This window comes from Balaenoptera physalus (assembly GCF_965194825.1).
Source record: "Balaenoptera physalus genome assembly, chromosome: 11".
NCBI lineage: Eukaryota > Metazoa > Chordata > Mammalia > Artiodactyla > Balaenopteridae > Balaenoptera > Balaenoptera physalus.
In genome coordinates this window covers 108,715,478-108,731,667 of record NC_138896.1, presented here as the reverse complement: position 1 = coordinate 108,731,667, position 16,190 = coordinate 108,715,478, and the positions used below count along the sequence as shown (strand labels likewise).

Here is a 16,190-nt window from a genome sequence, read left to right as displayed (position 1 = left end):
GGACCAGGGCTCAAACCCGTGTCCCCTCCATTGGCAGGCGGGTTCTTAACCACTGCACCACCAGGGAAGTCCCTCCTGTTGTATATTCTCGCCTCCTTTGTTTAAGATTAATTGACCATAGGTGTGTGGGTTTATTTCTGGGCTGTCTGTTCTGTTCCATTGATCCATATGTCTGTTTTGTGCCAGTACCATGTTGTTTTGATTACTGTAGCTTTGTAGTATTGTCTGAAGTCTGGGAGAGTTATGCCTCCTGCTTTTTTTTTTTTTTCTCCCCTCAGGATTGCTCTGGCAATTCTGGGTCTTCTATGGGTCCATATAAATTTTTGGATTATTCTACTTCTGTGAAAAATGTCATGAGTAATTTGATAGGGATCACATTAAATCTGTAGATTGCTTTGGGTAGTATGGTCATTTTAATAATATTAATTATTCAAATCCAAGAGCATGGGATATCTTTCCATTTCTTTGAATCCTCTTCACTTTATAGTTCTCAGCGTATAAGTCTTTCACCTCCTTGGTGAGGTTTATTCCTAAGTATTTTATTTTTGGGGTTGCAATTTTAAAAGGTTTTTTTTTTTTACATTCCCTTTCTGATATTTCACTGTTGGTGTAAAGAAATGCCACCAATTTCTGTATGTTAATCTTGTATCCTGCTACCTTGTTGAATTCATTTATCAGTTCTAGTAGTTTTTGTGTGGAGTCTTCAGGGTTTTCTATATATAGTATCATATCATCTGCATATAATGACAGTTTTACCTCTTCCTTTCCAGTTTGGATACCTTTTATTTCTTTTTCTTGTCTGATTGCTGTAGCTAGGACTTCCAATACTATGTTGAAGAGAAGTGGTGAGAGTGGGCATCCTTGTCTTGTTCCAGATTTTAGTGGGAAGGCTTTCAACTTTTTACTATTGAGCATTATATTGACTGTGGGTTTGTCATAAATAGCTTTTACTATTTTGAGATATGTTCCCTCTATACCCACTGTGGTAAGAGTTTTTATTGTGAATGGATGTTGAATTTTGTCTAATGCTTTTTCTGCATCTGTTGAGATTATCATGTGGTTTTTGTCTTTTGTTTATGTGGTGTTTGTGTGAAGGTATTTTTTGTCTTTTATTGTGGTGGTGTATCAGATTGACTGATTTGTGTATACTTAACCATCCTTGTGAACTTGGGTTGAATCCTTCTTGGTCATGGCGTATGATCTTTTTTACGTGTTGTTAGATTTGGTTTGCTAATATTTTGTTGAGAATTTTTGCATCTATATTCATCAAAGATATTGGCCTGTAATTTTCTTTTTTTTGGTGGTATCTTTGTCTGGTTTTGGTATCAGGGTGATTGTGGCTTCACAGAATGTCTTTGGGAGTGTTCCCTCCTCTTCAGTCTTTTGGAAGAGTTTGAGAAGAATCAGTATAAGTTCTTCTTTGTATGCTTGGTAGAATTCGCCTGTGAGGCCATCTGATCCTGGACTTTTGTTTGTAGGAAGTTTTTTATTACAGATTTGATTTCACTTCTAGTGATTGGTCTGTAGAAATTATCTATTTCTTCTTGATTAAATTTTGGTGGGCTGTATGTTTCTAGACAATTCCATTTTTTCTAGGTTGTCAAATTTGTTGGCATATAATTGTTCATAGTATTCGCTCATGGTTTTTTGTATTTCTGTGGTATCAGTTGAGATTTTTCCTTTTTCATTTCTTATTTTGTTTATTTGGATTCTCTTTCATCTTGGTGAGCCTGGCTAGAGGTTTGTCAATTTTGTCAATTTTGTTTACCCTTTCAAAGAACCAGCTTTTGGTTTTGTTGATTTTTTAAAAAAAAAATCTCTACTTTATTTCCTCCCTGATCTTTATTATTTCCTTCCTTCTGCTGACTTTAGGTTTTGTTTGTTCTTCTTTGTCTAATTCTTTTAGGTGGTAGGTTAGGTTGTTCATTTGAGATTTTTCTTGTTTTTGATGAAGGCCTGTATTGCTATGAACTTTCCTCTAAGAACTGCTTTTGCTGTGTCCCATAGATTTTGTATGGTTGTGTTTGCATTGTCCAGGAAGGAGGTGGCTGGGGCTCTCGACCACTCCTGGTGCCTGGGCAGGTGTGTCAGTGGCCCACGACCAGTCTTGTCTGGGAGGGAGTTGGTGCAGTCCCTCAACCACTCCTAGGGTCTGGGAGGGTTTTAGTGGGGGCTTGCGACCACTCCTGGCATCAGGGTGGGTGGCAGTGGAGGTCTGCAACTGCCCCTGGAGCCCGGGCAGGCAGTGTCTTGCCCTCTGGGAGCACACATACAGGGAAGAAAGACTATAGTCTAGGTCCCACCTCTCCCCTCCTACACCACCCAAACAATGCTGACTGGCCTCTGAGGCGTCTCAGGCTTCCTCCGCTTATACCCCCAGCCATGGTGGCACTGGATTCTTCCCCCCGCCCCCCAGTCTGTCTCTACACAGCCAACCCCAGTCCTCTCCCTGGTTCTGATCTCTGGAGCCCAAGTTCCAGCACCCAGCCCCTGCCAGCACTGGGGATGTGCGTGTCAGGCTGGGGAGTGCAGGTCTGCGGTACTGACCATCTGTGCAGTTCTCCCTCTGCTCTGGCTGCCACAGACTGACTGCTGCATTCTTCTCAGAGGCTCTGAAGCTCCCCTTCTGTCCTGGCAGATCTCCCTGCCGGTGAGGGGGCTTCCCAGGGTGCATGAACCTTTCCTCTTTCACAGCCCTCTCCCAGGGGTGCAGGTCCCATCTGGATATCTTTCTCACTTTTTTTTTTCTTTTTTCCTACCTGGTTACATGGAGATTTTCTTGCCCTTACAGCAGTCTGAAGTTTTCTGCCAGTGTTCAGTGGATATTCTGTGAGAATCGTTCCACATGTAGATGTATTTTTGTTGTAGATGTGGGAGAGAGCAAGCTTTGTGTCCTACTACTCTGCCGTCTTGATCAGTCTCGTGTTTTCTGTTAGCAATTAGCATCCTTCCTTTTCAACTGAAAGAAGTTCCTTTAACATTCTTATAAGGCCAGTTTAGTGGTGATGAACCTTGTTAGTTTTTCTTATCTGGAAAACTCTTTTATCTCTCCTTCAATTCTGAATGATAACTTTGCCAGGTAGAGTATTCTTTGTTGGAAGACTTTTTCTTTTGGCACTTTGAATATATAGTGCCACTCCCTTCTGGCCTACGAAGTGTCTGCTTAAAAATCTGCTGATAGCCTTATGGGAGTTACCTTGTGTGTAACAAGTTGTTTTTCTCTTGCTGCTTTTAAGCTTCTCTCTTTGTCTTTAACTTTTGACCTTTTAATTATAATGTGTCTTGGTGTGGGTCTCTGGGCTCATCTTATTTGGAATTCTGTTTTGATGTGGCCTGTTTCTCTTTTGCCCTGTGTGAAGGGGTCATTCAGCTAGTTTTTAGTTTTTGTTTCTGTATTTTTTCCCCCCAGAGGAAATTGTTCCATATGTAGCTGTAGATTTGGTGTGTCCTTGGGAGGAGGTGAGTTCAGGATCTTCCTACATCACCATCTTGAACTGCAACCTAGGTTGAGTTTTTGTTTTGTTTTGTTTTGCCTACATATATCCAATTCCTACAGCATCATTTGTTGAAAATATTATCTTCCTTTATGGAATTGCTTTTGCATCTTTATAAAAAGTCAGTTGGTCATAATTGTATGGATTTATTTCTAGGTTCTCAGTTCTGTTCCATTGATCTGTGTGTCTGTCCCTTCACCAGTACTACACAGTCTTGATTACCGTAGCTATATAATCAAAGTCAGGACACTTTATTCTTTTTCAAAATTGTTTTTGTTGTCCTAGATCCTTTGCCTTTTCATATAAATTTTACAATATGCTGTATATATCTACAAAACATCTTTCTAGAATGCTGATAGGAATTATGCTAAACTTATGTATCATTTGGAGAGAACTATTTGAGCCTTCCAATCCATGAATATGGTATGTTTCTCCACTTATTTAGATTTTTTAAAATTTCTTTCATCAGCATATTCAGCATACAAGACCTATACGTATTTGGTAGATTTATATCTAAGTATTTTATTTTTTTAGTGATTTTTAAATGGTACTGTATTTTTAAATTTCAGTTTCCAGCTGTGCATTGCTTGTATATAGAAATATAATTGATTTTTCTATGTTGATTCTACAGCCTTGCTAAACTCACTTATTGGTTTGAGGAGTTTTGTTTGTTTGATTGTTTGTTTTTGGTAGATTCCTTGGGATTTTCTTCACTGACCAAGATGTCATCTGCAAATAGGAATAGTTTAATTCATTCCTTTCCAGTCTGTACATCTTCATTTCCTTAGTGTGCTAGCTAAGACTTGAAGTACTATTTTATATAAGAGTTGTCACATCCTTGCTTTGTTTCTGATCTTTGGTGGAAGGCAGTCTTTCCCCATTACGTGTAGGTTTTTTGTAGATGTCCTTTATCAACTTGAGGAAGTTCCACTCTATTCCTTATTCGCTGAGAGTTTCCTAATTTGCTGGCTCACACAATTCACAAAAATCAATCCCAGACAGAGTAAAAACTTATTTGAAATAATTATGGACTCACAATAAGTTGCAAAAATCATAGAGAGGTTCCAGGTACCCAACACCCTGTCTCCCCCAGTGGTGACATCTGACATATTGATGGATGCAGTACAGTTAACTAGACCACAGTTGTCTGTTCTTACTCAGATTTCACCAGAAAAATCTTGTTGTTGTTCATTTTATTTTTCAGATTCCACACATAAGTGAGAACATACAGTATTTGTCTTTCTCTGTCTGACTTATTTTACTAAGTTTAATACCTTCCAAGGTCCATCCGTGTTGTTGCAAATGGCAAAATTTCATTCTCTTTAATGGCAGAGCAATATTCCACTGTATCTATATATCGTGTCTTCTTTATCCATTCATCTGCTGATGGGCACTTAGGTTGCTTACATATCTTGGCTGTTGTAAATTGCGGTGCATATATCTTTTCAAAGTATTGTTTTCATTTTCTTTCGATACATACCCTGGAGTGGAATTGTTGGATCATATGGTAGTTCTATTTTTAATTTGTTGAGGAATTTCCATACTGTTTTCCATAGTGGCTGCACCAGTTTACATTCCCACCAGCAGTGTAGGAGGGTTCCCTTTTCTTCACATCCTCACCAACACTTTATTTCTTGTCTTTTTGATTATAGCCATTCTGTGAGGTGATACCTCATTGTGGTTTTGATTTACATTTCCCTAATAATTAGTAATATTGAACATCTTTTCATGTACCTGTTTGCCATCTGTATGTCTTCTTTGGAAAATGCCTATTCAGGTCCTCTGCCCATTTATTAATTGGGTTGTTTGTTTTTTTAACACTGAGTTGTATGAGTTCTTTATATATTTTAGATATTAACCCCATATCAGACGTATCATTTGCCAATGTTCTCTCATTCAGTAGGCTGCCTTTAGATTTTGTTGATGGTTTCCTTTGCTGTGCAAAAGCTTTTACGTTTGATTAGGTCCCATTTGTTTATTTTTGCTTTTGTTTCCCTTGCCTGAGGAGACAGATCCAAAAAATTATTGCTAAGACCAATGTCAAAGAACGTATTGCCTATGTTTTCTTCTTATATTTAGGTCTGTAATCCCTTTTGAGTTTATTTTATATATGGTATGAGAAAATGTTCTAATTTCATTCTTTGACACATAGCTGTCTAGTTTTCCCAGCACCACTTATGGAAGAGTGTCTTTTCCCCGTTGTATATTCTCACCTTTCTTGTAGAAGAAAAATCTATTTTAAATAAAGCTGAATTGTAAAACTTGTAGATAATACTATAGGAGGACATATTCATGACCTCAGAATAAAGAAACACTTCTTGAATAAGACAGTAGTAGAAAAAAATAAAGGAAAAAATGACAGGTTTGGCTATATTAAAATTAGTAACTTCTGCTCCCCCAAAGACCATAAAAATTGCAAAAAGAAAAGCCACAAACTGAGAAAAAAGTATATGCAATGTATGGAGCTAGTATTCTGAGAATACAGAAACACCTGTGAACAAATAAGAAAACAGTAAAAACATCCCAGTGGAAGAATGGGCAGAAGCCTTGAACAGGGACCCCCCCCAAAGGGGAACCGCCCCCCCCAACACACAGACTCAGGGTGCAGGCTCCGTGCAGATTCACCGGGTTCAAGAAGGTGGAGGAACCTGAGCCCAACACAGTGGGTGGCAGAGCGGTGGGGGGGGAGGAGGACGCAGAGTCGGTGGGAGGGGCGGGTCGGTAGGGGAGGGGGAGGAGACAGAGATGGGGCGGGGGCGGCGGGACACAAGCAAGCCCAGGCCAGTGCCAGCGTTTTCACCGCCAGCGTCCCTGGGAAAGCGCTGAGCTCCGTGGCGGGCAGAGCGGTAGCGGCGTGGGGCCCCTCTCCTCTCTTGCAGGGTCCCGCGGGCGGAGCCCGGCTCCTACAAGGCGCTCTACAACTCGCAGCTGCGCTTCCGCCGCCGCCTCTACGCCGACCTGGAGACTGTCCCGTACCACGTGCGCCTGTCCCAGCCGCTGGCGCAGCTGGTGAAGCACGCGGCGCTCTACGTGCGCAACACGGTGCCGCCGCAGGTCTTTCAGGCGCTGAGCAGGTGCGGCCCGACCCGTGCCCCGCCGTCCTGCATGCTCTGCCAGGGGGCCTTCAGAAGCGTGCTGCAGACAGAAGGCAGCCTAACGCGAACCCCAGCTGTGCCTGCTGAATGTGTTTTTTAAAAAGGGGGCGTCTGCTCACGCTGGTAGGGGTGGGGGTGACCACTCAGTCCTCGAGCTGTGCTGATATGAGGCTCTGTGCCTCGTACCCTCTGCCTGGGCGGGAAGGAGCTCTGGGGTCCACACCCCCGACGGCCAGCCTGTTGAGGCCACTCCCTGGTGGGGCGTGGGTTTGGTGCGAGGTAGGGAATAAGGCCATCGGAACTGAAAAATAATCAGAGCAGCAAGTGGGAAGCCTTTAACTGCGGGGGGGCTGAGAGGGGAGAGGGAAGGGGATATCTCCCCCCGCCCCATGGGCTCAGCACATGGCATCTAAGCTTCTCGTGCACGAGCTGGGTGACCCGGGACCAGCTCATCAACCTCTCTGTGTTTTCGTTTCCTCTCATAAAATGGGGACCATCTGACCTGTCGTGCCAGGCAGGCAGGCTGAGTGGGGCTCTTCTGTGTTCCAGGATCTACTGCATCTGCCATTACAGCTCCAGGCTCAGGGAGGTGATCACCGGGGACCTGCTGCCCTCCTCCTCCATGATCAAGGAGCTGAGCCAGGAGTTTGGGTTGCCCATTTCCCAGGAAGATCTTACAGAGGGAAAACTGCTGGCTCTGTCCCCTCCTCCTGCCCCCAGTCTGGAGGACTTCCGGAGCCGGAATTCCACCCTCACTTCTGAGATCCAGGCCCACCAGGAGAAGTACCTGCAGTGGCGGAACACCATGATCCTGAAGAACAGAGACCAGAAGTACAGCCTGATCCAGGTAGGCGCTCCCACCCCCGGGCATCCCAGGCCTCCTGCGGCCTGTGTCTGTTTTTCTGGGCAGGGATCCCAGGTGGGATGGGCAGGAAGTGCTGCTTGCAGGGCACAACTGCGCCAGGAGCTTTGCCTCCCAACCCTGGAGTATCTTGTCCTTCCTGAAAGGTGAAGAGGAACTCTCTTATGTGTAATTCCTTTCCCTTGGCCCTGGAGTTCATCTTAGAGAAAGAACTGTGTGTGTGTGTGTTAACATTTTGCTTAAGCTGCTGAGGGCATGGATGTTATATGATGTCCAAGCAACACAGGAGACAAACTAACCTGTGTGAGAAAATGTGAGTAGAGAGGAAGAGAAAAGGAGACTGAGAAGCTGGTGAGGTGATGGAAGGTCAGGTGTATGTGGCCTGAATGGCCAAAGGCCTCCCTCAGCCCATACCAACCAAAAAGGCTTAAAAACGCCAACATCTGAGGTGTGCCTTGAACTCGTAGTCTGTATGAGTGAAGCCCACCCATGGGCTGTGTGGGTGAAGCCACTGCCTGGCCCTCCCACCCCAATCTCTAGTAAAAATTGTCTTAGAAGTTTCTAAGTTTTATGTATGTGCCTTCTTTATGAAAATCAGCAAGGAGGTGGTTGTGTTTTTCCGTCGGTGTTCAAGTTTTTAGCTTTCTCAAAAGAACTGGTTCTTTGATTTATCAATCAATCTTTTTCTGTTTTCCTAATTCATTAACTTCAACTTTTACTTTTAAAAATTTATTTTATTTATTTATTTATTTATTTTGGCTGTGTTGGGTCTTTGTTGCTGCGCGCAGGCTGTCTCTAGTTGCGGTGAGCGGGGGCTACTCTTTGTTGAGGTGCGCAGGCTTCTCATTGCGGTGGCTTCTTGTCGTGGAGCACGGGCTCTAGAGCGCAGGCTCAGTAGTTGTGGCGCACGGGCTTAGTTGCTCTGTGGCATGTGGGATCTTCCCGGACCAGGGCTCGAACCCATGTCCCCTGCATTGGCAGGCAGATTCTTAACCACTGCGCCACCAGGGAAACCCATCAACTTTGATTTTTTATGATATTTTAAAACACATTTTTCTCTTTTCCCCCTAGCTTGTTGAGTTGACTATTTCATTTAATTGTTTTCTAATAAGAAAGGCTATTAATTTTCCTCTGTATATATCCTTGGCTATATTCTGTAAAGTGTTACATATGTGCTGTGTATTCTGGTGTTATTTGCCTTAAATTTCTTATAAATTACAGAACAAGACCTAGGTACATACCTATAAAAAAGTAAAACAGTATGGAGAGTATTAGCTGTCTTTCCTTACCCCTTTATCCCACCTCAGTGCACGTACATATGTACACATATGTGCACATATGTACATGAATATATTACATTCATATATGGATTAGTACTGTTTTGTTAATGCCATTTAACAAGGCGTCTTGAAGATTTTACAATAATACAGCTGTACAGAATTTTATAATATGTTAGTACAATTTATTTAACATGCCCTTATCTCCTATATTTTGTTGAAATCTTTGGAAATATTGTTCCAGATTTTTAAGAAATTATGTTTTTAATGTCTTAGGAATTGCTACTTTAAAATGGCTTTATTCATATTAAGATCAATAATTGAAACCCAACCATTATTTAATTTTTTTCTGTTTATACTGTTACTAAGATGTAATTAACATTAAAATCCATGAAATCCACTCATTTTAATTGTATATAAGTGGTGTCTTAACCACTGGACTGCCAGGGAAGCCCCAAATCAATGATCGTTTAGTAAATTTACAGAGTTGCACAACCATTACATTCCAGTTTTAGAACATTTCCATTGTCACAAGTTTCCTTATGCTTGTTTGCGGTCAGACCCTGTTACCACTCCCAGCCCCAGATAACCACTGATATGCTTTTTGCCTCTTACACGTGTGCCTTTTCTGGACATTTTATGTAAATGGCATCATACAATATGCGACCTTTCGGGTCTGGCTTCTTTCACTAAGCGTGTTTCTGAGGTTCATCTGTGTTGCAGAGCGTACCAGAAGTTTGTTCCTCTTTAAATTGCTGAATGGTATTCTATTGGTTGAGTGTACCACAATTTATCCATCCATTCAACACTTGGTAGATTGTATTGCTTCTGGTTTAGGGTTATTATGAATATTGCTGCTATGAACATTTGCGTACAGATCACTGTGTGGAAATGTGTTTTCATTTCTCTTGGGAAGAAACCCAGGAGTATAATTTTTTTTAATTTATTTTTTTATTTTTGGCTGCATTGGGTCTTCATTGCTGTGCGGGCTTTCTCTAGTTGTGGCGAGCGGGGGCTACTCTTTGTTTCGGTGTGTGGGCTTCTCATTGCGGTGGCCTGTCTTGTTGCGGAGCACAGGCTCTAGGCACGTGAGCTCAGTAGTTGTGGCTCGAGGGCTCTAGAGTGCAGGCTCGGTAGTTGTGGTGCACGGGCTTAGTTGCTCTGCGGCATGTGGGATCTTCCCAGACCAGGGCTCGAACCCATGTCCCCTGCATTGGCAGGTGGATTCTTAACCACTGCGCCACCAGGGAAGCCCCAGAAGTAGAATTTTTGGGTCATTTAGTACGTTTATGTTTAACATTTCAAGAAACTGTCAAGCAGTTTTTTGCTGTTGTTCCAGCACTTTATGTCACCAAAAGCAATGCACGAGGGTTCCAGTTTCTCCACATCCTCACAAACACTTGCTGCTGTCAGTGTTTTTGATTATAGCCATTCTAGTGTGTGTGTAGTGGTACCTTAGTGTGGTTTTACTTGGATTTTGTAATCACTAGTGGTGTTGGATATCTTTTACTGTACTTATTAGCAATTTATCTGTCTTTTTTGATGGAATATCCATTCATATCTTTAACCCATTTTAAAATCAGATTGTCTTCTTATTGTCAAGGTGTAAGAGTTCTTTGTATGTTACAAATACAGTTGCTTATTCAGAAATGTGATTTGTAAATATTTCCTCTGTATCTGTGGCTTATCTTTTTATTTCTTAATCATGCAAGGAAAAACTCCAGTTTATCAATTTTTTTCTTTTTCAGTCGTGCTTTTGGTGTCATAGCTAAGAACTCTGCCTAGCCCAAAGTCACACAAAGATTTTCCCCCCAATGCGTTATTATGGGAGATACATATTTTTAGCATACATTTAGGCCTATGAACCATTTTTGACCAAGTTGTTTTGTGTCTTTATGACGTAACGTAGGGGTCTAAATTCATCATTTTACATATGGATATCCAATTGTTCTAGCACCATTTCTCAAAAAGTCTAACTCCTCCCCCACTGAATTGCCTTGGCACCTTTGTCAAGAATCAGTTGACTATAAGTATTTTCTGTGTTCTCTTATGTTCCATCGACTTACATGCCTGTCCTTACACCAGCCCCACATTGTTTGGGTAACTGTAGTGTTATAGTCAGTTTTGAAATTGGATTGTGTAAGTCCTTTAAGTTCTTTTTCAAAACCGTTAGACTATTTTGGGTCCTTTGCATTTCCAAATAAATTTTAGGATCAGTTTCCCAGTTTCTACAAGAAAGCCTGTGGAAGTTTTCATGAAAGTTGTTATTGAATCTATAGATCAACTTGGGGAGAATTGCCATCTTTAACAGTTTTGAAGCTGCTAACTCATACACCTGAACTGTCTCTGTTTTTATTAAGTCTTCTTAAATTTCCCTCAGTAATTTCTGTTGTCACTGTACACGTCTTATTACACTTTGTGAAATTAATGGTATTATGAATTGAATCATTTAGTTTTTATATAGTTTATTGCCAGGATGTAGAAATACAATTGATTTTCATATATTGATTTTGTATACTGCAGCCTTCTGAAATTGGATCATGCCATCCACGGGTAAAGATCACTTTACTTCTTCCTTTCCAATACGGATTCTTCCCTTCCTTCCTTCCTGTATTAGTCAGCTCAGGCTTCTACACAAAACACCACAGGTTGGCAGCTTACACATCAGAAGTTAATTTCCTCACAGTTCTGGAGGCTGGGAAGTCCAAGATCGTGGTGCTGGCAAAGTAGGTGTCATCCTGAGGCCTCTCCTCTTGGCTTGTGGGCGGCTGCCATGTCACCGTCTGCCCGTGTGACCTCTTCTTTGTGAGCAGGGGCAGGAGGGTGAGCCACCTGTGTGGTGCCTCTTCTTATAAGGACGTGAACCCTCTTGGATAAGCCCCACCCTTATGACCTCATTTACCCTCAAGCTCTTCCTTTCTCCAGATGCGGCCACAGTGGGTAGGGATTCAAAGTACGGATTTGGGGGGACACAGATACTCAGCACATAAGCCTCCCACCCTGCCCTCCCCTCCTCCGCACTGCCTGCAGCCTCCAGTACAGAACACACTGTCGTATGTTGGGCTGTGGAAGAGACATGCTCTCCTTGTTTCTGATCTTGAGGGGATGCACTCAGTCTTTCACCATGAGGTTGGATATTCACTGCGGGTTTGGGGGAGATGCAGTTTATCAGGTTGAGGAAGTTCCCTTGTAGTATTAGTTTGTTGAGAGTTTTTATCATGAATAAATGCTGGATTTTTGTCAGTTGCTTTTTTTCTGAATATACTGAGGTGTGGTTCTTATGTGTTATTAATATATTACATTACTTGATGTTTAGATTTTAAAACAGCCTTGCCTTCTTGGGATAAATCCCACTTGGTCATGGTGTTTAATCTTTTCTCTATATGTTGCTGGATTTGGTTTGCTGATATTTTTTATTTTTCTCATGATATCTTTGTCTGCCTGTAGTGTCAGGGTAATATTTATTGGCCCTGTAGAATGAGTTGGGAAGTGTTTCTTTCTCTTTTATTTTCTGGAAATTTGTGAAAGGCTGATCTTCATTCTTTCAATGTCTGGTAGAAGTAACCAGTGAAGCCACCTAAGCCTGAGCTTTTCTTTCTTTTTTCTTAAGTTAACTAATTAATTAATTAATTAAATTTTGTCTGTGTTGGGTCTTTGTTGCTGTGTGCGGGCTTTCTCTAGTTGCGGTGAGCGGGGGCTACTCTTTGTTGTGGTGCGCGGGCTTCTCAGTGCGGTGGCTTCTCTTGTTGCAGAGCCTGGGCTCTAGGCATGCGGGCTTCAGTAGTTGTGGCTCATGGGCTCTAGAGCACAGGCTCAGTAGTTGTGGCTCACGGGCTTAGGTGCTCTGTGGCATGTGGGATTTCCCGGCCCAGGGATCGAACCCGTGTCCCCTGCATTGGCAGGCGGATTCTTAACCACTGTGCCACCAGGGAAGCCCCTAAGCCTGCACTTTTCTTGGTGGGGAATTTTAAAATTACTATTTCGTCTCTATTCTTGTTATTTAGTCTATTCAGATACCTATTTCTTCTTAAGACAGGTTTCGTAATTTCTATCTTTCTAGGAAATGTTCCATTTCATCTAAGTTATCTAGTTTGTTGGCATATAGTTATTCATAGTATTCTCTTAGAATCCTGTATAACCTTTAAATTTCTGTAAAATCAATAGAATATCTCCTCTTTGATTCCTGATTTTACTAATTTGTGTCTTTTTCCTAGTCAGTCTAGCTAAAGGTTTGTCAATATTGGTTTTTTCAGAGAACCAGTTTTGGAATTCATTTGTTTTCTCTGTTGTTGTATTTCATTTATTTCCACTCTAAACTGTGTTATAACTTTCTTCCTTCTGCTGGTACTTTGGATTTAATTGGTACCTTTAGTTCTTGAGAGAAGTTAGGGTTTTAAATGTGAGATCTTCTTTCATACATGTATTTTAGCTACAGATTTCCTCCCTGAACAGTACTTTAGCTGCATCCCATAAAGTTAATATGTTGTATTTTAACTTTCAGAAAATATTTTATAATTTCCATTGTGGTTTTTAGAATTGTGTTGCTTAATATCCAAATACTGGGAGATTTATCGAATGTCTTACTATTGGTAATTTTAAATTAAATTTTGTTGTGGCTGGAGGATGTACTTTGTATGATTTCCGTGGTATGAACGTATTGCAGTTTGTCTTACGGCCTCACGTATGCTCCATCCTCAGGCTTGAAAGGAAAACATGTTCTTCTGATGTTGGGAGGAGTATCGTATAAATGGCAAGTCAGGTCAGTTAATTGTTGTTCAGATGCCTACATCGCTGTTGATTTTCTTTCTAGTTCTGTTATTACTGATACAGGTATCGGCGTCACTGTCAATGGCTGATTTACTGTTTCTCCTTTCAAATCTGTCACTTTTTGCTGATTGTATTTTGGTACATTTGTGTTTATACTTGTTACATCTTCCTGATGAATTGACCGTTTAATCATGGTGAAATACCCCTTTGTTTCTAGTATATTTCTTGTCATAATGACCGATCTGTCTTAAATTACTGTACCTCCTCCAGCTCTCTTCTGTATTTTTTCCCCATCCTTTTATTTTGAAACTATTTGTGCCTTTGAATCTAAAGTGTGTCTTCTATGGACAGCATATAGTTGGATCCTGTCTTTTATTTTTAAAACCAGTCTGACAGTCTCTGCATGTTGATTGTCTGTTTATGTGTGTTATAACTATTGATGTGGGAGGAATTGTGTCTTCTGGGTTTTTTCCTGTGTATTTCACATTGGTTTTGCTCTGCTGCTGCTCCTTTACTGCCTCCTTTTGCGTTGAACAGATATTTTTAGTGTACAATTTTAACACCTTTGATTTTGACCTTTAAAAAAGTGACTTCTGAGTGGTTTCTCTAGGGTTTTTCTTTAGTATGCATCTTTTTTAAAAAAATAAATTTATTTTTTATTTATATATTTTTGGCTGCATTGGGTCGTTGCTGTGCGCAGGCTTTCTCCAGTTGCAGCGAGCGGGGGCTACTCTTAGTTGTGGTGCGTGGGCTTCTCCCTGCGGTGGCTTCTCTTGTTGTGGAGCATGGGCTCTAGGCGCTCGGGCTTCAGTAGTTGCGGCACGCAGGCTCAACAGTTGTGGCGCTCAGACTCAGTAGTTGTGGCTTGTGGGCTCTAGAGTGCAGGCTCAGTAGTTGTGGCGCATGGGCTTAGTTGCTCCGTGGCATGTGGGATCTTCCTGGACCAGGGCTCAAACCCGTGTCCCCTGCATTGGCAGGCAGATTCTTAACCACTGCGCCACCAGGGAAGCCCGTGTTGGGTCTTCGTTGCTGCACATGGGCTTTCTCTAGTTGCGGCGAGTGGGGGCTACTCTTTGTTGCAGTAGGCGGGCTTCTCATTGCAGTGGCTTCTTTTGTTGCAGAGCACGGGTTCTAGGTGCACAGGGTTCAGTAGTTGTGGCACGTGGGCTCAGTAGTTGTGGCTCGCAGGCTCAGCAGTTGTGGCGCACGGGCTTAGTTGCTCCGTGGCATGTGGGATCTTCCCGGACCACGGCTTGAACCCGTGTCCCCTGCGTTGGCAGGTGGATTCTTAACCGCTGTGCCACCAGGGAAGTCCCTTTAGTATGCATCTTAATTTACCATTCTACTTCAGATGATTACTAATTTAATTTGGGTAAAATGTAGAAACTAGTCTACAATACAGTTCCATTTCCTTCCCTCCTTTGTGCTATTATTGTCATATTAAATCTATATATGCAGTGACCCCCCCCAAATACAGTGCTATAATTATTTTATGCAGTCATGTCTTTTAAATTGAAAGTTGAGAAAGGAAAATTTTATTTATATAATCTTTTCTATTTACCCACATATTTTTTCCAGTGATGTTTCTGTAGATTCTAGTTACCATCTGGCGTCACTTTTTCTTTCAGCCTTAAAGCACCTGCTTTAGTATATCTGATAAGGTAGCTCACTACCAATAAATCCTGTGTTTAAATCAGAGACTATCTTTCTTTCACCTTCATTTCTGAAGGATAGTTTGTGCTAAATATAGAATTCTTGGTTCACACTGGTTTTTTTTCTTTCAGCACTTAGAAAACGTCGTTGTGTTGTGGTCTCTGTTGTTTCTGATAGGTATTTAGTGATTAATCACACTGTTGTTCCCCTGTACATGATGGTTTTTTTTTTTTCTTGCTGTTTCTAGGATTTTCTCGTTGTCTTTTTCTTTCAACTGTTTGATATGTCCAGGTGTGGCTCTCTTTGTATTTATCCTACTTGCGACTCACTGAGTTTCCTACATTGGTAGATCAGTGTTTTGGGTCATTAGCTCTTCAAAAAATTTGTTCTCTTCCTCCTCCCCTCCCCCCCTTCCCCAGACTCCTATTATGTGTATGTTGGTTCACTAGATAATGTCCTGCAGGTCTTGAAGATCTGTTAGTTTTTAAAAAATATTTTTTGTTTTTGTTTTTCAGATTGGATAATCTCTGGTTTTTGTTGTCCCCATTTTCAAATTCAGATTCTTTGTCAGCTCAAATCAGCCACTGAGTCCCTCTAGTGAATTTTCAGTTTCAGTTCCTGTATGTTTTAACTCCAGAATTTTCAGTTAGCTCTTTTTAAAAATGATTCCTCTTTGTTAATATTGTCTATTTCTTTATTCAGTGTTGTATACTTTCCTTGAACTTTCAGAATAATTTTTAAGTTTCTTTTTCATAATAGCTGCTTTGAAATCTTTGTCTACTAAGTCAACCTGCTGGACCCACTCTATTGACTGCTTTGCTTTCCTGAATAAGGTTTACACATTCCTATTTCTTTGCATGCCTTCTAGTTTTTCATCAAAAGCTGGACATCTAAAATACATGGCAACACCTTTGGATTCTGACTTTCTCCGCCTGGGGGGAGAGGGGTTGTTGTTTGCTGAGTAACTTGCCTGCACTTCATCTGTGGGATCTGTCTCCTCAGGGGGTGTGGCCATCGCTGTCTGTGCCGTTTTTTTCATTGT

General features: G+C 41.6%; 1 protein-coding gene across 4 annotated transcripts in view; it reads left to right on the top strand.

The window, feature by feature from the left end:
- CFAP92 (cilia and flagella associated protein 92 (putative)) overlaps positions 1–16,190 on the top strand; it is a gene marked incomplete at its 3' end in the record, with an annotated part of 103,926 nt that overhangs the window by 76,983 nt on the left and 10,753 nt on the right. For all 4 annotated transcript variants that reach the window (XM_082413934.1, XM_082413933.1, XM_082413931.1 and 1 more), the window contains 2 exons: positions 6,374–6,568; positions 7,139–7,436. In XM_082413934.1, coding sequence (XP_082270060.1) covers positions 6,374–6,568; positions 7,139–7,436 — 493 coding nt within the window. The remainder of the gene's footprint in view (positions 1–6,373; positions 6,569–7,138; positions 7,437–16,190) is intronic.